Source organism: Microcebus murinus, chromosome 3 (genome assembly GCF_040939455.1).
Source record: "Microcebus murinus isolate Inina chromosome 3, M.murinus_Inina_mat1.0, whole genome shotgun sequence".
Classification (NCBI taxonomy): domain Eukaryota; kingdom Metazoa; phylum Chordata; class Mammalia; order Primates; family Cheirogaleidae; genus Microcebus; species Microcebus murinus.
The window spans coordinates 71384052-71407185 of record NC_134106.1 but is presented as its reverse complement, the minus strand read 5'-3'; the positions used below and the strand labels follow the sequence as shown (position 1 = coordinate 71407185).

Here is a 23134-nt window from a genome sequence, read left to right as displayed (position 1 = left end):
CACATTGATATGCATTGGAAATACATATTGGATGTGTAGTGAAAATAAATAATTAGAAAGGGATGAGTATTTTAATAATCTTTTGTGGATTAATAACCTAATTGTGCATATTCATCTTTGATACTATACCAAAACTCTATAAGAGGTAGTTTCTTAAATGTTTGTTACACTGTGGAATCTGAAATCTTATCTATAAACTTCTCATACTTACTTTTAATTGTAACCCAATGTCTGCCTTGTGCCTTACATGGATCTTTACTCATGTATGATTTTGCAACATTATGCATTAAAATCAATGGACCATTTGGAAAGCAATGATTCACAGATTGAATGTAGGTTTTCCAGCTATTAGTATGTTATACATTGTATAGTATCCAAAAATCATATTCTTTAATAAAAACCATTGATCTCATTAGAAAAGTTCTTAAATATTGAGAAGTTGTCAAGCTCATGGTGATGCATGTTTTCCAAAATTCTAAATTTCTCTTGAAAGTTGCATTTTTTTCATCATTGGCAACAAATAGTCAATTGTTTTCCTTGAAGACACAGGCTCACTTAGTTCATTTTCAAGATACCTACAAATACTCAAGTCAGAATAATCATAGTTTATCAGACATTTTCTCAAGTCAAAATGGTGTTCCATGAAGAAAAATAGCTAGTTCAGCTTGCAATTCAAACAATTACATAAGTGCTTTTTCTTAGAAAACCATCTTACTTAGATGACCATCTTATATCAGTTTATAGCAAGTATTTTATGTGTATTTTACCTTTTGTCATACATAATATTTAAAAGATACGTACTCAAGGGTAGAGATTTTACCATGTTTCCCTGAAAATAAGACAGGGTCTTATATTTAGTTTTCCTCAAGAAGACACCTAGGGCTTATTTTCAGGGGATGTGTTATTTTTTTTAAGTACGGTACAACAATCTACAGTTATTTAAATATAGTTAAGTCGTCTTCTTCTGGAACGTCATCATAACTCTCCAAACCCCGAATTCCATTCTGAATTCCTTGTGACTCTATTTCCTTTAGAACCATTGGCCCCAATCTCTCATGTCGAGCAATAGAGCTCTCATGGGGCAGATGAGAAGGGCTGCTCATCTTCTTTACGGCTCTGCAACGAAATGCATAGGTTGTGCAGATACGCTGCGTAGCCACACCCATCACTAGGTCTTATTTTCAGGGTAGGGCTTATATTGCACAAATCCTTAGAAATCCTGCTAGGGCTTATTTTATGGGTAGATCTTATTTTGGGGGAAACATGGTAATAATTTCAGTGTCATTGCTTTGATTTGTGAGGGTGCCAGCCATTTTGCCCACCTTTGCTTTTGCACAGTGAGAAAGGTAAATAGTATCTTAAATTACTGTGAGATACTTTTGACTTCAAAGATTTCTTGACAGATTCTCAGAGGTTCCCAGGGGTCCTTGGACCATATTTTGAGAACCCCTGGCTTAGACCAGACCCCACTCATAGAGCTGAGAGTGGGGCAAACTTACCTAAACTTTAGGCTAAGAGTTGCATTGCATGGCCAGGCACAGTGGCTCAAACCTGTAATCCTAGCACTCTGGGAGGTGGAGGCAGGAGGGTCACTTGACCTGAGGAGTTCCAGACTAGCCCGAACAAGAGCAAGACATTGTCTCTACAAAAATAGAAAAATTAGCCGGGTCTGGTGGTACATACCTACAGTCCTGGCTACTCAGGAGACTGAGGGCAGGAGGATTGCTTGAGTCCAGGAGTTTGAGGTTGCAGTGAACTATGATGACACCACTGCACTCTTGCCAGGGTGACAGAGCAAGAATCTGTCTAAATATGTAAATAAATAAATAAATTTTAAAAGTTGCATCACAAAGGGGGAAGGTGGATGGATGTTGGGAGCAACCACAACGCCTGCTATGAGAACGACCGAAATAATCTGTAAAAGTAAAGTACTACTTGTGTTACAAGCAGCCTGATTGACTTTTTACTAGTCAGCGTCCAGAAGCTTCTCTGAGACCAGCCACTGACTTGGAGAGATACCAGTAAGACTTTGAGAGTTAGAAGCTGATCCCAGTCTACAGTTTGTTGATCTCTGTTTTAAACCAGAACAGTAGGTAAGGATGGCTCTGTGGCTGGTGAAAAGGCAGGTTGGAGGTAGGACTCAGCTTGCTGTACAAGTGAGTCAACCTCTTCCCCCACCAAATGTGGGTGGGGTGAATGAGGTAGTGGTTGCTTAACAGATGTCCTGTGAGGCTGAGACAGGAGGAAGCCTCAGGTTCCCTTTCTTCCTCACCCTCACGTTACACCTGCCCTTCCAAGCAGGGGTACCGCTCTATGGCAGCCATAATGCTATCAAGGCCTGGCTCTATCGGCAAGGAGTATCTGGGAGAGAAGGGGGAGAGCAGGGGAGGCAAAGAGAGGGAAAGAGTGTTGGATCAAGCAGGCAGGCCTCGGGCTGGTCTCCCAGAGTAAGAGCGTGAGGTGGTCAGCAGTCTCCTCACAGCTGTCACTGACATAGGCAGCTGCTCTGCCTGGCTACCCTTGGCCGACCCACTGGATTTAGACCGCCCAGTCACCACTTTTCCTTCAATATTTTCAGAATGCTCCCAGTGTCGTCAACTTAGAATAATCCAGAAAAAAAATTTTTTTTGAATAAAATCCCTTTAGGAGATGTGAAAGCAGAGTCCTGCCAGTCTTTCCTTTCCAAAGCTTTCGCTCCTGACTTTGATTACCCAGGTAGCACTTTTTTTTTTACAGCACCGCTGCCCCTACCCTGCGAAGAACAGAGACATCTCCAAACCAGCTGTCTTGTGCAAGCTGTTGCAAAAAAGAGAGACGAAACTGTCGGTTTATGCAAATATATTTGGCTCAGGGTCTAGGATTTTCCATTTCAAACTGAGAAGGGTGCTACTGCGTCTTTCTGAAAGGAAGCTCTGAAAACAGACCAACTCAGCGGGCTTTCACTAAAGAGTCGTCAAGTCCTAAATCACAAGAGAATTGCATGCGCACAAAATACTCTCAGCTGTGTTTTAACATAGCAGTGTTTTAACTATTTTTAATTCCTGAATTTTGAGATTCACTAAATATTTATGCTTTTAAAAACTGTACGACACTGCCTCTCTCTGTAATCAAATGAGGACCCTCCCCAGTCCGGCCCCCCGGCCGGAGTGCGTCCCCGCCGCAGTCGCCCCGCTCCCCTGCACCGCGGGGCGGAGGGGCCGCGTGCCCTGGGGGCGGGGGCGCCGCGGGGGCCTCGCGCGCTCCGATTGGCCGCCCGCGTCCTCCTGACGTCAGGCCCCGCCCCCACCCCTCCTCCGCGTCCGCGCGGGGGAGCGGACTGCGCCGGGCTGAATGGGCAGGAGCGCGGCGCCGGGGGCGGGCGGGGGCGCGGAGCCCGGGGCTGGCTGCGGGCCGCCGCCCCCTCCCTAGTATGCGGAGGACGGCGGCGGGCAGCGTGGAGCGGCGTCCTCTGCAGCCGCGGCCCGAGGCGGCGGCGGCACCTGCTGGCGGAGGTACGTGGCGCAGCCCCCTCCTCGGCGTAGCGGGCCGCGGGCCGGGGGCTGCGGCGGCGACCCGTCCCTGCCCCGCCTGGCCGCGCCCGGCTCCGCCCCAGCCCCTGCGGACAGCGCCGGGCACGGCGCCCCCAGACGCGCAGGGCTGGGGCGCGGAGGAAGGGTCGTGGCCCCGGGCCGCGTAGACCCGGTGGGGGCGCCGCGGCCCGAGCAGGTGTGGACGCGGCTGAGGGGCGGGGGCGAAAGGCCGGGTGTCGGGTCCCGCCGCAGTGGCCCTTTTCCCGGCCGCTTTCCGCAGCGGCTTGGGTTTAATTCATTGCTGGAAGCTTCTGAGCCAGCCGAGCCGAGTTAACTCATTTCCCCGGACGGGCTTCGGGGACCCTCTGCGGGGTTACTCGCAGCTCCCGCGGCCGCTCCTCGCATCCATCGGAAGGCGTGGTGTGCTGTGTGGCGGTCGAAATCAGCCAGTGACCTTCCCCGCCCCTTCTCTGCAGCCAGCCCTGCGGGGCAGACGCGTTTCGGAGACCTTTTGGTTTCTTCGGAATTGTGAGCAGTGAGTGCCTGGACACGGGCGTGCATTCATTAAGCGCCTTTCGTGTGTAAGTAACGCACGGTTTTCAGAAAACATTGCTGGGGAGCCCAGCTAATAAAGAGAGGAGGGTTCCTGCCCTTATCCCACACCAGCTGGGTGACCTTGGCAGACACTGATCCCCCTGTGGGCTTGGTCTCCCGGTCTGTCCTGGGAGGCTTAACCTGCTGATGGCCAGGGTCCCTTCCAGGCCCCGTTTTTTTTGTGTTTTTTTTTTTATCATAAAAAATAACATTTATGAGTAAAGAAGGTCCTGCAGAATCTCTAGTTGACTGGGAAGACGAATTTTATATCCTCATATCTTAATCCACATATGTGGCTTTTGCTTAATTAAGTGTCATTAGAAGGGAAAATGGTTTTATGTGCTGCACTTCATCTGGCACCATGCGTTGCCTGGTCCTCTTTGCGCCCAGGGCCGTGCTGGGTTTTGGGGTCTCCAAGAGGAAGGAGGTTTATCTCCTGCCCTCTGGTGTTTAGCGGAGCCCTCCCCTTGGTTTATGACTGCTAATCCTCTCCTATGGAGGGATACACCGTACTGAAACTGTGAAAGAGGAATCTGTTTCTGCTGAATGAAGAGAACAGACTCAAATATGGTCAGGACAGGTTGTGGTTTCACTTTGTGTAATCCTGAAAGCTTGACAGCTCAGAGGAGTGTGACATTGCTTGGACAGGGAGAGACTAATATGAACTGCAAGAGCACTATATTCAGAATGTTCTCGGTCTTTTGACATGTATGTCCGTTATATGGATTCTGCTGTTTCAGTAAGATGAAATGACCCTTGGATATTCTTGTTTGTGATTAGTGTTTCTTCCTTTAATCAAGAAAAGAAATGGGTGAGATAGGAAGGCTTGAAGGGGCTTATTTATAGAAAAGAGAAAGGGAGAGAGGGCTGGCCAGCATAAATCCTAAAAGCTCGCGTTTATGACTATTTTGAAAATTATAATTTTGGCACAAACTGCAAATTGTTCCCTGTTATCAAAATTAATTGGTGGTGAATTTTAAGGCACTATTGAAGGCAGAATAGGAACAAAGTCTTTGTTCTTTGTTTTGCCTCCTCCAATTCTTGCCTTCTTCCCTTGCTGGGCTGTTTGCAACAGTAAGGTGAGTTTATCTAGCAGGTTGGTTCTTGCGAAGTGGACAGGCAATGAAAAGTGGTTGGGGGGGGTCCTCTGTGGGAGTCCATCCCAGGTGCTGTGGGACAGAGATGTGCGTCTTGGAGCCAGCAGTTCCTGGGAGAACAGGAAGGCTCATTCTACACACCCTTCTAGCTCCTGAGGAGCAATTCAATCTGTACTGCCTGTGAACACAATGGAGGATTGAGATTGCTCCCAGAGGACATGCTCCGTGTTTTTAGTCTAGCTGGGAAGCTTTGGCAGAAATAAAACAAGTGGGAATATGCCACGTTAATGATGCTACAAACTCCCAAACTGCTGAGGAAGGGAAAGCAAGGGCTGGATCAGTGTGGGTGGTGTAAGTTAGCAAAGGCATCCAAGGGGTGGGGGGCGGGGTGAACCACAGGCGCCTGGTGTGGGAGGAAACCATAAATATGGTGACACGCAGGTTCTCCCGGGAGAGAGACCCAGATTAAGGACACGTGCAGAGGAGAAAGCAAGTGAAATGCTTAAGGGAGCAGCAGAAAAATGAGCTTAGAGGGGTTTAAGGACACTACCAGGCTTGTCTTACCTGGATATCAGACAAAGTTATTTTTTAAGATACTAGAAAAGTAGACGTACCATGATTGTACTGCACAATGAATTTTCCAAATGGAACATGGCCTTGCACTCGGTACTCAGATCAAGAAACAGGACTCGGCAGGACTCCAGGAGCTCACCATGCGCTCCCCTCAGTCACTGCCTCTGCAGGACCACCTCTGTACTGACCTCCTGCACTTGTACCGTCCATAGATGGAATTTGTCTTCTTCCTGTAAGTATAAGGTTTCTGAGAGTCACTCATGATGCTGCCTGTGGTTATAGTGTGTTCATTCTCATTGCTGATAGTGACCATTGGGTGAATTGACCCCATATTTATCCATGGATTGTCACTGGACATTTGGGCAGTTTCTAGCACTTGGCTGTTACAAATAGTGCTGCTATGACCACTCTACTGCCTGGCCTTGGTACATGTGTGTATGCATTTCTGATGGGTCTGTACCTGGGAGAGGGATTATTGAGTTATGGGTGTGTGTGTGGCTCAGATTGGGCAGACACAGGCAAAGCTATTTTATTCCAGATTTAGAAGAATGACATTGGCAGTTCCTTACTACTAGCTGATGTGGACGACAGTTCTGAAGAGATGGAGGCAGGAGTCGTTTTAGCAGTCAGGATCAGTTTCTGCCTGGCTGTGCAATGTATGGTCTCAGTGTGGTCACCTGCAGGCCCCAGTGTCCTGGCGGGTCAGGCAGCAGGGCAGGCTGAGCTGTGGGGAATCCTGAAGGAAGAGTTACTTTAGCCAAAAGTCTTGACTTGATCTCAGCTCCCAACCTTCTTGCTGCAAACAAACCTCTCTTCTCTGAGCTCTATAACATTGTACTTTCTGTATTTTGTGTCTGCTTCTCTGCCCTGCTTTCCCTGTGTCTCTGCATTTCTGTTTAAGAATTCTGCAGGACTTAGAGGGAAATCCCATTTCTTGTTTGGGCTCTTGAGGTCATATAAGACATTTTTATTCTCTTGTACAGCATGGAAAAATAGCCAAGTTTAAGTTATTGGATGGTTTGCCCACTCCTATACCCATGAATTCTTTCCTTCAATTTTTAACATCTAGAATTATAATAGTTAAGTATCATGTGATAGTATTGGATAGGCTTGATAAAAATAACAACTTAGGTTACAAAAAGGTCTACTTTGATGGAATAATACTTTTGTCTTTTGGATGTTAAGGCTGTTTTTAAGACCATGTGTCTTTTTCATAATTAAAGGCTATGTGTATTGAGTTCTGAGCAGGGGTGGTTTTTCTATTAGACATGTAGGGCTTCTTCTCTGGCCTATGCTGCTTCATCCTCTTTTGTCTTGTTCTTCACCCCTTTCTGTTTTTCACAAACATCTCTTTCTCGTTTCTTATCTAGACTCGAGCAGAAGAGAGGTTTCCTTGTCATTCTCTGCAGTCAGGTTCTTAGTCACCCAGGACTTGGTGACCGGTGTGGGGTTTTTGCTTATCCTTCCTCTGGATCAGCACTGTCCAATGGAAATACAACCTGACCTGCACATATAATTTTAAATTTCCTAGTAGCAACATTTAAAAAATTAAAAAGAAACAGGTGGATCAAAGTTTCAATTTCCCAGAAAGTTTCCATTTCTAGACCCTTATGTACCTAATAACAGCTTCGAACTATATAAAGTAAATTATTAATGAGTTACTTTATATTCTTTTGTTCATACTAAATCTACTTCTTACCCCCTGCAGATGAATCCACATGCTACAAAAGACAGATAGGACAGAAAGAGATAAATGCTTTACTAACTCACTTTATCCTCCACCTGTGGTTGACATGTTATATATATTAACTAATTTAGTTTTCACTGTAGCCCTGCGAGTTTGGTACCATTCCTATCCCCATTTTATAAAAGGGGCTGTTGAGGCACAGAGAGGTTGAGAAGCTCTAGTGGGCAGAGCTGGGTTCACACTCAGGCAGTCGGGCCTGGAGGTGGTAAATGAGGCAAAATGCCTTTGCAGCCTATCATGTGTTCCCACCCTGCCCCTCAGAATGGCTCCTGTCACAATTTGTGAGGCCTCTCTGAGGTGGCTGAGACGACTCTGCACCCTGTCCAGGTGTGTGGACTCCCTGGTGCCACCGTCATCGCTCACCTGGGTCTCCACAGCAGCCTCCTAACCAGCCCTGCCTTGAGAGAGGTTCCTCCGAAATCCAGTTCCACTTTAAACCACCCCTTCCTTTGCTCTTTCTTATCCTTAGCATAAAATTCCAGCCCCCTGCGCATGGACGGCTTCCTTTTCCAGAACTCTCAGTGTATTGAGCCCTCCTGGGCCGGACCCTTGAGCCACACTGCACTTGGAGCTCTGTCGGTGCCTGCTGTCCCTGCTCCGGGGACACCGCCTCCCCCATCCCACTCTCATTCCTACCCAGACCACGGCAGAAACATTTCTCCCCAGGGAAGACACACACACACGCACACGCACGATCTTCTAAAATGTCTCATAACACCCTGCCCTCATGTCCAACATAGAATAAATTCAGAAGAAAAACTATGAAAATAATTATGTTGATGAAAGATTACTTCTCTGTTTTTAAAAATAAGATTAGGAGCATTTTCTGGAAGGATGGACAGTGTCTGTGGTGCTTATTGCTTTATCCCCAGGCACAGACTCCATGTTTGATTAAAAACCGGTATGTCGGCCTCTATCAAAAAATCTCCAAACAATAAATGCTGGCGTGGTTGCGGAGAGAGAGGAACACTCCTACACTGCTGGTGGGACTGCAAACTAGTTCAACCTCTGTGGAAAGCAATATGGAGATACCTTAAAGCGATACAAGTGAATCTACCATTTGATCCAGCAATCCCATTGCTGGGCATCTACCCAAATGATCCAGTGACACTCTACAAAAAAGACACCTGCACTCGAATGTTTATAGCAGCACAATTCATAATCGCAAGGCTGTGGAAACAGCCCAAGTGCCCATCAATCCAAGAATGGATTAATAAAATGTGGTATATGTATACCATGGAGTACTATTCAGCTCTAAGAAACAATGGTGACATAGCACATCTTATATTTTCCTGGTTAGAGCTGGAACCCATACTACTAAGTGAAGTATCCCAAGAATGGAAAAACAAGCACCAGATATATTCTCCAGCAAACTGGTATTAACTGAGTAGCACCTAAGTGGACACATAGGTACTACAGTAATAGGGTATTGGGCAGGTGGGAGGGGGGAGGGGGGCGGGTATATACATACATAATGAGTGAGATGTGCACCATCTGGGGGATGGTCATGATGGAGACTCAGACTTTTGGGGGGAGGGGGGAAATGGGCATTTATTGAAACCTTAAAATCTGTACCCCCATAATATGCCAAAATAAAAAAAAAATAAAAAAAAAAACACAAAACGGTATGTCTGTTTTCCCAGATTTTCCAAATGCTGCTTTCCCAGATTTTTGGAGCCAAGAGTACAAGAGATGTGTGAGTGGGGCGTAAAAGAAAATCTTGGGTTTTTAGTCATGCCTCTTACAGACCTAAATATATGTTTTTGGTTTTTAGAAATTTAAACATGTTTAACTTGTTCATAGTTTAAAGTGACCCAAACAAAGTCTTCCTTTGCCTTCTGTGCAGTTCCTCCATCTTCTGCCATCCCTGACATACCAGGGCCTGACAGACTCTAGGTTCTTCCCAGTCACTGTCCCTCCAGTGCCTAGGGTCATTGCTGCTTTCTGATGTGGGGTTTTATATGACTAGTCTGGTTCTTCGTCCTGCAGGAGGAATAGGATTATTGAATACCAGGAGTTGTTTGAAAGCCGACTACAGATTCCCCACCTTCCCTTCCCCACCTGTCTGGCCAGCTGCTCCCGCAGGGATATTTGTAAGGTCCTGTTTGGTGATGATACTTTCACACTCCAAAATCTTAAGAATCTTTTACCCTTGCCTTTTCTCTGTGGGGTGGTGGGATCTTGGTTATTTTAGAATTTGCGAACAGACTTTCCTGTCATCTTATACCCTGTATTTCCCATTATACTCAAGTTTAGAGAAAGGTCCCCATATTGGAACCTGTTTATACTGGGCCCCAGAATTGCTTTTGTTAACTGTCAAGTCTACTGACTTTCACTTTTTCCTATTAAGTATTATTTATTCAGCCCAACTACACGTATTTCCTTTAGGTTGAAAGGGAAATCTTCCATCAAAAATTTAGCTTCTAGGCCGGGCGCGGTGGCTCACGCCTGTAATCCTAGCTCTTGGGAGGCCGAGGCGGGCGGATTGCTCAAGGTCAGGAGTTCAAAACCAGCCTGAGCAAGAGCGAGACCCCGTCTCTACTATAAATAGAAAGAAATTAATTGGCCAACTGATATATATATAAAAAATTAGCCGGGCATGGTGGCGCATGCCTGTAGTCCCAGCTACTCGGGAGGCTGAGGCAGAAGGATCGCTCGAGCCCAGGAGTTTGAGGTTACTGTGAGCTAGGCTGACGCCACTGCACTCACTCTAGCCTGGACAACAAACCGAGACTCTGTCTCAAAAAAAAAAAAAAAAAAAAAAAATTTAGCTTCTAGATTTTGGTTTATTTGTAGCATTCATGGGGTTTCCACAAATTTGTTTCTCCCATAGCAGATTCTGCCTGTACTATGTGCTGTCACGTGGGCCCACCCCCGGGGAGCTGTTGCATAAGGTGTTTTGTTAAAGTTTGAAGGGACCCAAAGGGGAGGGGCAGTTCTATGGACAGGTGCTTCAGTTTGCTTAGTGTCATGTCTTGCTACCCCTGGCCTCGTTCTCTTTGAGAGGTACCCCTGCCATCAAATCATCTTGAGAATGGTGGCAACATTTGAAGCCTTTCTGCTTGCCTCCCCCCCCCCCCCCCGCCCCCATTAGCGACCTGAATTTGTTAGGCAGACTGGGTCTTGGATGGCCCGGTACTATAAGAGCAGCTTGTCCCAGCTCAGTCACCAAGTCCTGTGGCATCTTCCTCCTCTACATCTGTTGGTCAGCCCCCTTCTTACCTTCCTAACTCTGGCTCAGCTCCTCCGTCACCCCTCACTGCAGTGATCTCAGTGGCCTTGTGGCCACCCCCTCCCTTGGCCTCCTCCATCCCAGGATGATCTCACCATTCTCCTGCTTAAGAACCACATAGAGCCGGGCGTGGTGGCTCACGCCTGTAATCCTAGCACTTTGGGAGGCTGAGGCGGGCGGATTGCTCAAGGTCAGGAGTTCGAAACCAGCCTGAGCGAGACCCCGTCTCTACCAAAAATAGAAATAAATTAATTGACCAACTAAAAATATATATACAAAAATTAGCCGGGCATGGTGGCGCATGCCTGTAGTCCCAGCTACTCGGGAGGCTGAGGCAGTAGGATCGCTGAGCCCCGGAGATTGAGGTTGCTGTGAGCCAGGCTGACGCCACGGCACTCACTCTAGCCTGGGCAACAAAGTGAGACTCTGTCTCAAAAAAAAAAAAGAACCACATAGGGCCATCCTCCTTTGGGGTAGGTTAGGAGGGCCTGGTTCCTTCTTAGCTCCATCTTCTATCCACTCTCTCCCAGGCCCTCTGTAATCTGGCCTCAACATAACTCCCTCTCTGGGTGTTTAGCATGCCCTTCCTTCCATCTGGAACACCTGTTCCTCTCTCCTTTCTGTCTTTAAATCTTTCTCATCCTTCAAGGCCCCATTCATACATCACCTCCTCAGGGAAGCCTCCCCGATTTCCTCTGATGGAGCCTCTTGTTCTCTGCCCAGGATGTTTAAGGCATACTATAGCTTCACTGTCATAATGTTATTTGGTACTTTGAGTATTTGGGTATTTTCAGTTTTCCTGGCTAGATTATTCATTTAAAGAGGAAAGGGGCTGCATCTGATTTATTTTTATATTCCCAGTGCCTGGTGTATGGAAGATGCTTATTAAATGTTTATTTAAAAGATTGTCAGGGGCCAGGCGTGGTGGCTCACACCTGTAATCCTAGCACTCTGGGAGGCCAATGTGGGAGGATTGTTTGAGCACAGAAGTTCGGGACCAGCCTGAGCAAGAGCGAGACCCCGTCTCTACTAAAAAAAAAAAAAATAGAAAGAAATTAGCTGGACAACTAAAATGTATATATATATAAAATATTAGCTGGGCATGGTGGCACATGCCTGTAGTCCCTGCTACTCAGGAGGCTGAGGCAGGAAGATTGCTTGAGCCCAGGAGTTTGAGGTTGCTGTGAGCTAGTCTGACTGCCACAGCACTCTAGCACAGGCAACAGAGTGAGACTCAGTCTCAAAAAAAAAGGTTGTCAGGTAAGCAAAGCAAATTATGCAACACTACGGACCACCCTTTGTTGAATGAGGTTCGATAAGAGACTCTCAGGCAACTGTTGTATGTTACGAATTAACTTCTGTGCTTCTGGAATGATTTCTAGTTGTAGACCATCCTTGGGACAATTGAGAAAAAAAGATACCCCAGCCCTTTTTTGTGGGACTTCATTTCCCAGTAGAACTCAGCTTGAAGAAGGTTGGTGTGAACAGCATGATCCCAAGTGTGACAAAATACACACGTGCAAAGAACAGAAGCTGATAGTATAGACCTGAATGTTAACAGTGAGTATCACTGGATTGTAGGATGACAGGGATTTTTAAATGTTCTTTCTGCTTTCATATACTTTCTGAAGTTTCTAACTTTGTGATAAGAGTTTTAACAATGTTTCTTGGATAAAGCAGATTGGAGTTTCTAAACCTGGTCATGCCAGAGTGTGAGGTGGTTGAGAGTTGAGTTTTTATTCTTAAAGGTATCTCCCTATACTGTACCATGGTGGGCCGGGAATCACCAAGTTGAGCCCCACAGTGTTGCCCCTAGAAAATTAGGCATTGGTGTGAGGGTGACTCTCGCTGTCAGCTCTTAGGACCTGGGTGTGTCTTCTTGCTGCCACTGGGTACCTTGTGAATTGAAGGGCTGAGTTTCCAGAAAACACAGAATACGATAGAGAAACTATAACAGCATATTCCCAACTCATATATGCCATACTCTCAAAAGAACATCTAGAGGTTTTGTTTTTCTTTCTTAATAGCTCAGAGTAAACGTAAACTGGGGTATTTGAATTAACTCTGATCGGAGTCTTACATATTAATTCTTGCTCATCAATACTGCCTTATCCAGCCCTAGTTTCATTCCTGAGGTTTGAACTTGTTTGACCTCACACAGCATTTTATCCTTCTCCTGCAAGAATCTAGCAGGGGGCACCGAAATAAGTAGATTTGATGAGAAACAGGATATTTACTGAGTCCCTAAGTATCCCTTGAAATTACTTATTAATCCAATAGGGGAAATAGTAACTTGACAGTGGAGAAACCTGGCTGACACCACCTTAACCAGTTGACCAAATTAAACATCACCAGTATGGGGTCAAATCAACATCATGTGCCTCTTGAGAAAATGCTTTGAGAAGGGCACAGCATCACTTCCGTGATATTCCAGCCAAAAATGTATAACTTGAATTTAATCATGGAGAAACATTAGACAAACCCAAATCGAGGGATATTCTACAAAATAATTGTCCTTTTCAAAAATGCCAAGGTCATGAAAGATAAAGGAACTGTTTCAAATTAAAGGAGGCTGAAGGGACATGACAGTGAATGAATGCCACATGATTCTAGACTGGGCCCTGGAACAGGAAAAAAATTTGTTGTTGTTTTTGTTCAAGGCCCTCGTTGGGACTAGTAGAGAAATTTATATGAAGTTGTTAGATTAGATAACAGCATTGAATCAGTATTAATTTTCTGATTTTTATCACACTGTGGTTGTATAAGGGAATTGTATTTCCTTTGTTTTTTGAAATACTAAAATATTTAGACGTAAGTGTTATCACGTCTTTAATGTACCTCAAATGGTTAAATAAATATGCATATTATATACTAATATAATGACAATGCAAATGTAAAAATGTTAATAATTGGGGAGTCTAGATAAAAGGTAGATGAGAATTCTTTGTACTAGTTTTGCAGTTTGAAGTTTGAAATTACTTCAAAAAATAAAGTTTAAAAATTCTGCATCCTCCAGGTCAGAGGTGCCATGGCCAGTCCACCATCAGAAGCCATGATGGGGGTTCCCGGCGTCTGCCCCTTTTGTGGTCAGCAGTACTGAAGTCATTTCCCACATCACTGAGCTCTCTTCAGAATTTGTTTTGCCTCCTTTGGTGTCATCAGAAAACAGGATAGAGGGACCACTAATAGTGTGGCTTCACTGGACCAGCAGGTTTCTTTTTCTGATGGCCTGTTTTGCTGCTGCTATTCTAGAAGACTTCACTCCTTGTAGTTGTCCTCAGGCATCTGGTCCACCAGCCCTGACCCACACATTTACCTGTTTAGTCTAGACCTACAAGCTGTCCTGTGAAAAGAGGCTTCCCAGGCAGAATGTACATCTTAGACTATATTTAAACGCATTTGAGGGTATTTACGCACAGAGATCAGGGCACTTCACTACTGCGCTTTGGTGGAGCCCTTGACAGCAAATAACGCACAAGCCCTTGGAGGTGCATTTCACCCTCAGCATTTGCCAGTTAAAGGTGGGTCCCTCTTTCCTCTGGTTGTATGTTTTGGCAGAAATCCCACATTTACTATGTTCTGCATGAGGAAGGGGGTCCTTTTCCAGCCTCCACTTTTTTTTTTTTTTTTTTTTTTTTTTGAGATAGTTTTGCTCTGTTGCCCGGGCTAGAGTGCCATGGCATCAGCCTAGCTCACAGCAACCTCAGACTCCTGGGCTCAAGCAATCCTCCTGCCTCAGCCTCCAGAGTAGCTGGGAGTATAGGCACGAGCCACCACGCCCAGCTAAATTTTTGTTTCTATTTTTAGTTGACTGGCTAATTTTTTTTCTATTTTTAGTAGAGACGGGGTCTGCTCTTGCTCAGTCTGGTCTTGAACTCCTGACCTCAAGCAATCTTCACGCCTCAGTCTCCCAGAGTGCTGGGATTAAGGCGTGAGCTACCACACCCAGCTCAGCCTCCACTTTTTAATCCAGTTTAGGGCAACCTTCTACACATCTGGCTGGACTCTCTCCCGCGCTGTGCCAGAGGGGTGGCAGGAATTCTTGAATTTAGAGAATAATCTCTAAGTTGGTTTGTAGGTGGGTCTGCTTGTCAGAATTCTGCAAAGAGGAGTTCCTCTGAGACTCCCCAGCCTCTGGGAACAGAATGTGGTAAGAATAGTGGTGTGGCCCTTATTCCTCCTTCCTGTCTTTTCCTTCCGTTCTCCCTCCTCAGAATTTCCTTCCCCCTAACCCCCATCCTCTTTTCTCCACTCCTGTTCCCCTCCTGTTCTCCCCTTTTATCTTCTGAAATCCATCTTCTTTGACTTATTCAGCTTTCTCCTCTCCCATAAATGGCAATAACTTATTTGCATGCATTAAATATAAACTTGTTGCCTGTTCTTTGAAAAATAGATGAATGAGGATCATAACATTTTAGTGGCAGAAGGGGTGATATAAATGTTCTCACCCAACCCTGCCTTTTACAGAATAGCAAACATCCTCAACAAGGTTAAGAGATTTGGGCATTATCAAATAGCAAAACAGTTGAGTAGTTTTATCTGTCTCCTCTTTTCTTAAAAAAAAAAAAAAAGAAATCAAGCAGATCCAGTTGGTTTTTTTCATGGTGGTGGGTAGGACAGTCATATAATTTTTTGTTCACTTTCCTTTCCCTCAGCATACACCTATAGTAGGTCTGGTTTGAAAAAGAACCCTAATCCCTGTTCTGGTGTGGTCTGGACACTTAATAATGCCCAGTGATTGTGATGTTTAGACACATGGAAAGTGTGGTCTTTACATCAGCCTCTTGTTAGGGCTGTGGTGAATTTTGGTTAACTTTTTTGTAGGGATCTAGTTGCAGGCCACTTACCAGTACATTCATTCATTCATCTGTTTATTCTACAGGTGCTTGTTAAACGCCTTGTACATGCTAGGCACTTTTTAGGTTCCTGCGTTATAGCAGTGAACAAAACAGAGTCCCCACTCTAGGAATCTTATATTTTAGTCGGGAGAGCAAAGAATAGGCAAATATGTGTCAGTAGTAATGCATGTCATGAAATAAAGTCAAGCAAGAAAGTGAATCACAGGATTGAGGGGTGGAAATGCTGTTTTACAGAGGGTGGTCAAGGAAGGCAACTTTTTTTTTTTTTAGATAGAGTCTCATTCTGTCACCCCAGTTAGAATGCAGTGGTATCATCATAGCTCACTGCAACCTCAAACTACCTGGGCTCAAGCCATCCCTCTGCCTCAACTTCCCAAGAGCTGGGCCTACAGGTGCATACCTCCGCATCCGGCTAATTTTTCTATTTTTGGTAGAGATGGGGTCTCACTTTTGTGCAGGGTGGTCTCAGACTACTGACCTTAAGTGGTCCTCCTACCTCAGCCTCCAAGAGTGCTAGGATTATAGGTGTGAGCCACCGAGCCCAGTTGAAAGACAACTTCTGAGTGAAAGCCAGAACAAAGATGGCAGGAAGACAGCCAGTAGAGGAGGAGCAGAGGGAAAGGCAAGTTAAGCAAGAGGCCTGCTTGGCTGAAGTGGAATAAGGAGGAGTGAGTAAGAGAGGTGGAAATGGGGTGAAGGCTCTGATTGGACCCTGAGAGAGTAGCTGCCCTCTTAACACCTTTGACATTTCTGTAAAATCGTGGAGAAATACCATCTGTAGTTGCCAGGTACATTCTAGTTTTGGAGAATGTTTATGTATTTCAAAGGTTCAGAATTAATTACCTTAATGCTTTTATACTTGTAAAGACAATTGAATGATAGTAATGATGTATTCTCAGCACTGGAGGAATATTGGTTGATTTGAAGTAGATTAAAAAGCATACATCAGAATCACTGAATTTCTTACAGCTTGGCTGGTCAAAATTAGTTCTGTGTAGATTGTGCATTCACTGAGCTAAATTTTTTTTTGAGACAGGGTATCACTGTGTCACCTAGGCTAGAGTGCAGTGGTGTGATTGTAGCTCATTGCAGCCTTGAACTCCTGGGCTCAACTGATCCTTCTGCCTCAGTCTCCCAGGTAGCTAGGACTAAGGCACAAGCCACCATGCCCAGCTAATTTTTTTTTTAAATATTTGTAGAGATGGGGCTTTGCTGTGTTGCCCAGGCTGGTCTTGAACTCCTGGCCTCAAGCGATCCTCCAAAAACACTGGGATTACAGGCATGAGCCACTGTGACCAGCCATAGAGCAACATTTGAATTTTTCATTGCAGAAGATAGCTTCTCATAACTTTGCTTAGTTTGTAGGAGAATCTGAAAATCTTTAGGCTAAAATCTTTTGTTCCTATATTTTTCTCCAGCTGTGAGAAACTTGCTGATGTGCAGAGTTTCTCAAAGTGCTGCACCTACATAACTTGGGGGAACTTGCTTAACACGCACATTTGGCAGCCTTACTTGGTCCTACCAAGTGGGACATTCTGGGGATAAGCTGTGGGAATCTACATAGTTTACAGCCTCCTCCAGTGGTTCTTGTATATGGTCAGGCTGGAGAATCCCTGGTGAAGACATTTGTAGTTCAAGCTGAACAAATATTAGAAGCTATTGGGAGATGGTTGGGTGGTCTCAGCACCAGTGTTCTCACCAGCACTTTCCCTGTGGTTTTGATATCATGGGTGAAATTTCACGATCCTAAAAGACAAAGGAGGCACTGCCCCATCCAGTTGAAATTGGAAAGTATGATACAGTGGGGCATTTCCCCCTTTGGTGGTGGGAGTGGAGTGAGATGGTTAAAGGGCCTCTGCTTGAGTTGTGTCAATCCAGGAAAGGGTGTTCTCCCTCCAGTCCGTACCAGCTGTTAACGTGCTGCTGGGGCTCTGCCCTGGCTTGGTGTGTGGGTTCAGGCCCATGTGCGTCTCTTGGCTCACATACCGTTGTACCAGCGAGGACATGACCACATATCTTGATGAGCCAAGATTTTTTGAGATTGTGCAACCCAAACAAAGCAGAAAAAGATTAGATATTAAAACTCAAGTGTCATCAATTTTTAACCTACAAGCCTTGATTTCAGTTTTGCAGTCTAATTATCCTCATTGAGTTTAAAAATAAGGTAGTGTTGAAATTTTAACATATATATATATATATATATGTGTGTATATATATATATATATATATATATATATATATATATATATATATATATAATGACTTTATCCCCATGGCAGTTAAAGTCAGGGGTGATTTTGCCTCCCACCAGACATTTGACAATGTCTGGAGACATTTTTGGTTGACAAAACTGGAGTGGAGAGGGAGGACCAGAGATGCTGCTTCTGAACATCTATCCTATAGTGCACAGGACAGCCACCCACCACAGAGAATTACCTGGCCCAAAATGTCAATAGCGCTAAGATTGAGAAACTCTGCAAAAAGAAATTAATTGAATACCTCGTATCTGTGTTATGTATTAGGGTTTTAAGTGAGCTTTAATGTAAAAAAAAAAAAAAAAAGTGCCACTGCTAAAATTAGTTTGAAATTAGTGAACTAGCTTGTACAAGGATGGCAGTCTGCCTGGGTAAAGAAGTGAAGACAAGCTGACTTCCAGAATCACAGGAGAGAAGTAACATGTTAGCAAGTGCTCCCTAAACTACATTTTAAGGCCCTGGTGTGCTAGAGTGCAGTGGCATCATCATAGCTCCCTGTAACCTCAAATTCCTGGGTTCAAGTGATCCTCCTGCCTCAGCCTCCTGAGTAGCTGGTACTATAGGTGTGTGCCATCATGCCTAGCTCATTTTTCTATTTTTAGTAGAGATGGGGTCTTGCTCTTGCTCAGGCTGGTCTCAAGTGATCTTCTTTCCCAGAATGCTAGGATTATAGGTGTGAGCCACCCCACCCAGCCACAATGCAATTTTATGATAAAAACTCAAAAGTTTTCTATAGTTTTGTGACTTAAGGATGACAAGTCATCAGAAATCTGATACTTAATGCATTACAATGAGCAGTTTATGCCAAAAGAAATGTTACAGTATGGCCTAGGAAAGAAATGCTTTTGAAGTTCCATTGCTTTGACTAGTATCATTTTATGATTTAGGTAACATTCCCAAGTAGAGGGGAGGGGTCCATCCTTAGGAATGCAAAGTCCTGCACAGAAAGAAAGGGTCAGAAAGAGAGTATTGAGAAGGGTCCTCCCTACCTCTTTTCCTTTTCACAGTGGCCCCAGCAGGCACAACCTGCTTTTGTAGGCTAAGGACATTACGCAGTACAGCGTAATGAGGTGGAAGCCTGCATCTCAGAAGTAAATACAAGAAGTGATTTGGAGGGAACATCTAAAGAGAGCAAAACTCTAGCAACCAGTGACATGTTAACGGACCTTTTTTACCCAGGGTGAGCCTTTCCCTAATGGTAGAGTTATTGTAGAACTATAATGAGTGTTTATGTAATTTTGAAGAAGTTTAGAACACCTAGGAAGCAGTCATTCAATTTATGAAATGAAAGAGAAATGCTGTAACTCTACCCATAGGCCCTCATTCTTCTCTCCTGCCTTTTCTGATGGCTTTCGATGAGCTTCCACACAACCCTATACATAATGTATATTTTAGTGCATTTCACGTTATATTTTAGTTATTTACATGTTTCCTTCTTCCACCAGTTTGTGCTTCTTGAGGATAGGGGTTCATGGTTCATCATACCGTGTTTCCCTGAAAATAAGACCTACCCATACAATAAGCCCTAGCAGGATTTCTAAGCATTTGCGCAATATAAGCCGTACCCCGAAAATAAGACCTAGTGATGGGCGTGGCTACGCAGCATATGTGCACAACCCATGCATTTCGTCGTGGAGTGGTAAAGAAGACGAGCAGCCCTTCTCATCTGCCCCATCGTGACAGCTACTATCCCAGAGGTGACCGGAAACGTGAGGGCAGCCTCACCTACAAGGTCGGCCCCCCTGTCAGGTCCCGGCCATCCTGTGCGTGCTGCAAGCTGAGGCTTTGAGGGGAAAATAATACATCCCCTGAAAATAAGTCCTAGGGTGTCTTCTTAAGGAAAAATAAATATAGGACCCTGACTTATTTTCGGGGAAACACGGTAATAAGGCCCAAGAGCCAGATCTAGAATGTAGGTCTTTCAGTTCCTAGCGCAGTACTGTTTCTGCCATACCATGTCTGAGGTATTAAACAACTTTCCTCATTTTCATTTATATTCTCTTGTTGCATTTTCATTAAATGATCATTTATTAATGTTTTGATGGGATATAAGTTCCTATTATCTTGTGTAATGTATTTAGTTGCATGTTCCTACTGAATTAAAAGAGCAACAGTTCAGATGTTTTATAGTTTCTGCCTTATACCATATATTCATAGACAAACCAACATTATAATCTAGACAGTTTAAAAACTATATAATATAACTAAAGGAAAGTTTAAACAAGGAGAACCATTGTCTGCAGTTGCTTATAACAAGGAGGCAGCTAAACAATGCTTTCCCAGTATGTATGCATCTGACTAGCTAGTGTTCTTCAAATCAAACTATGAAAGGATGAGTACTTTAAGAGACACGAAAATAAGCCCTACATGTGACTCTGACATTTCCTTTTAGAGATTAGTTTTCTCATTTAATGAGCAAGCAAGATATAATTAATAATATTTCACATTTTCTGTATCTTAGAAAATATTTGACATATATTATAATTTGATCTTTTATAATGCTGGGAGAATGGAAATATAGGAATTTTTCTATCTGTTTTGCAAATGAAGAAAATAGCACTTATTAGGTTTGGGTGATTTGCTTGACGTCATATGGCTACTGTGTGACAAACTTGGGTGTAGAGCTTTGATGTCTAGTGCAGTGCTTTCTCTATTTTAAGATACTGGCTACAAAATGCTTTCTGAGATCTTTACATAAATCATACGATAGCATTCAGAGTTATCAGACTGGAAATGTGTCAAGGCTACTAAAGGATCCAGCAAGAGGAATATGAATGGGTACCTCTTATGATTGCGTTATTCCAGAATGTGGCTTAACTACAAAGAAATGTAGTATAGTAGTTGGGAAATCCACTCCTCATTGTTGACTTAGGGTCATAGAGTACCCCTGTCTGAGAGTCCAACTGAGGGTCATTAAGAGGAAGGGGCTGAAAGTGGACGGTCTTACAAGCCAGAGTAGAGGTGAGATAGGGATTACATTGGAGGGAAACAGAAAGGGCTTTTAATTTGGTTTTGTGTGAATATTATTAAATAGTGGAGAATGTAGGGTCTAAAAATGTGTTAAAGTAGAGCTGTCAGGCAGGGGTCCTAAGAGAGGTGTTAACCAAGAGAACCATGGCCACACCTGGAGTTTAAAATTTCACCAAATTCACCAGAAGTTCTTTGTTTGTGAAGTGTATTAGTCCTTTTTAAAATGTCTTGAAGGTTAGTTTGTGTGTGTGTATGTGTGTATATATATATATATACACACACACATACATACATACATACATATATATTACTGATTAAGAAAGAAACAGTCATTTTCTTTTAGTATGGCATATGTGTCTTCTTGACTGTCACTTAGGAGATTCAGAGCCCGTCTGTTTTGTAAAACAATCCGCATCAGGGAATTTATTTGTTGTTGTAATATAGTAATTTGTTGGGCTGATTCTATGGTTAATTAGCTTATTTTTAAAGACAGTCTTTATACTGAAAAAATTGAATTAAGTTAGTTGCATCAGTAACAAGTCCAGATATTTTTCCAATTATTGTAAGAATGATAAAGGCTCCACGCTTGGTTTGAGGGTATGAGGTATAGTATTATTGATAGGAGTAAGGTTAGGAATTACGTTATTAGAGTACATGTTTTTGTTTAGTTTGTTGGGAGGCGTAAATAAGTGTTTGATCTACAGAGAAAGTAAGTTTGATTTTGGGGATTTAGACAAATATCTATGGATATATTGAAATAAGGTTTTTTAAGGGAGGTATTATCATGTTTTATGTCTTTATAAGTAGAATAAAGTCATTTTAGCCAACGGAGGTAAGCATGAGGTATATTTAGGAATAGTGGAGTGATTATATGTCTACTTGAAGGAAAGAATAGTAGGGTTTTATTTTATCTCATAGGTCTGAGGATTGTTTAGTTTTTGACATCCCTGTTTGTTGATATTATGAGGTTGGAACCAAAAGTTAGGTCCCTTGAAGGGGCATGATTGAGGGTGTGGGGAACAAATGTCGGTTTTCGAATAGCTTGTCTGGATCCAAGTAGTAGTGACATTGTGGGGTTTAGAAAAGTATATGGTATAGAAAGGGACCAGGCAGGTAGTTTGACCCAAACGCTGTTAGTAGCTGTTAGTAGATAGATGGAAAGTGTGGTTATAAGTTGGGGAGCGATCAAAAAATTTTTTCATGAAAGGACCTGTGCGAGATGGAGTAATCAGGCACAGGGAAATTTGTTGCATAAGTGAAGCTGAAGCGAATATCGTTACCTGGACATTAAGGTTGGCTTTGCTATACAGAGAGTTTAAGAGGAGGTGATCTACTGTGGGTCAAACTGCTGGGTTTATGGCCCACCCAAGGCGATCGGAATATGAAAGGATTACATAAGATTTTATTCAAGAGGTGGATTAGGGATAGGGACAAGCCCCTTCTGTGGAGAAATATTGGTACATATCTAACAATTTGTGAGAAGAGTCCACAGTTTTGAGAAGCTGGCAGGCCCCTTGGACTGTAGGCAGATAAGGATATTGTAGGACGCTTGTGGTGGGGAATATGGAAAGTAGGGTGATTATTTGGGTTTTAAGTACTGGCAAAAAGGGGGACAGGCCTGGTATGTAAATTGTTGGGTAGAGGTACAAGAAGGAGGACTAGGAAAATAAGAAGCCATATATGGCACAGCATATTATTGAAGTTCACTGTTTTGGGACTTTTGTCAAGTGATATCAAAGTCTGGTATGGGTGATGGGCTGGCATGTGTAGGCTGGTGGGTTTCTGAGGAGTTCATGGTGGGTGGAAGAAGGTTCCTCTGGAGGATCAGTGGGTTTGAGTCGGGAAGATGAATCCAGGACAGAATTTGTAGAAGCTTAGCTGTGGTGAGAGTGGCGATAATTATTTGAAAAGGACCTTTTTATGAAGGTTGGAGGGGTCCATTTTGTCCTGGGAGATTTTAAAGTAAAACCCAGTGTCTAGGCTGTAAATGTTGGGGTCTCTTTAAGGGTTTGAGGAAGATGGGTATCTGTATATTTCCAGAGACTGTTGGTAAGTAAGTGTCAGGTGGGGGTGGGGGAATTGAAGTGAAAGAGAAGAACCAACTGTCCATACATAAGTTCAAAAGGGCTGAGAAATAAAGGCATTCTTGGGGAGCTATGGAGTCTGAAAAGAGTATAGGGAAGAAAATTTATCCAGCTTTGTCATAGTTCTAAGGAAAGTTTTGCAAGCTGTTGGTCTCATTCACAGTCAAATCTAGTAAAATCTAAAATCTCACAGAAGTAGTTTTATGAACTTAAA

General features: G+C 43.8%; 1 protein-coding gene across 3 annotated transcripts in view; it reads left to right on the top strand.

The window, feature by feature from the left end:
* Positions 1 to 3313: 3313 nt before the first annotated feature.
* ST3GAL5 (ST3 beta-galactoside alpha-2,3-sialyltransferase 5) overlaps positions 3314 to 23134 on the top strand; it is a 53850-nt gene continuing 34029 nt past the window's right edge. The window contains exon 1 of one of the 3 annotated variants that reach the window (XM_012774307.3): positions 3314 to 3491. In XM_012774307.3, coding sequence (XP_012629761.1) covers positions 3410 to 3491 — 82 coding nt within the window. In that variant the 5' untranslated portion in view covers positions 3314 to 3409. Of the gene's footprint in view, positions 3492 to 3814; positions 4091 to 5616; positions 6006 to 23134 lie in introns of those variants that run through there. The other 2 variants (XM_012774308.3, XM_012774306.3) reach the window with 2 other exon arrangements.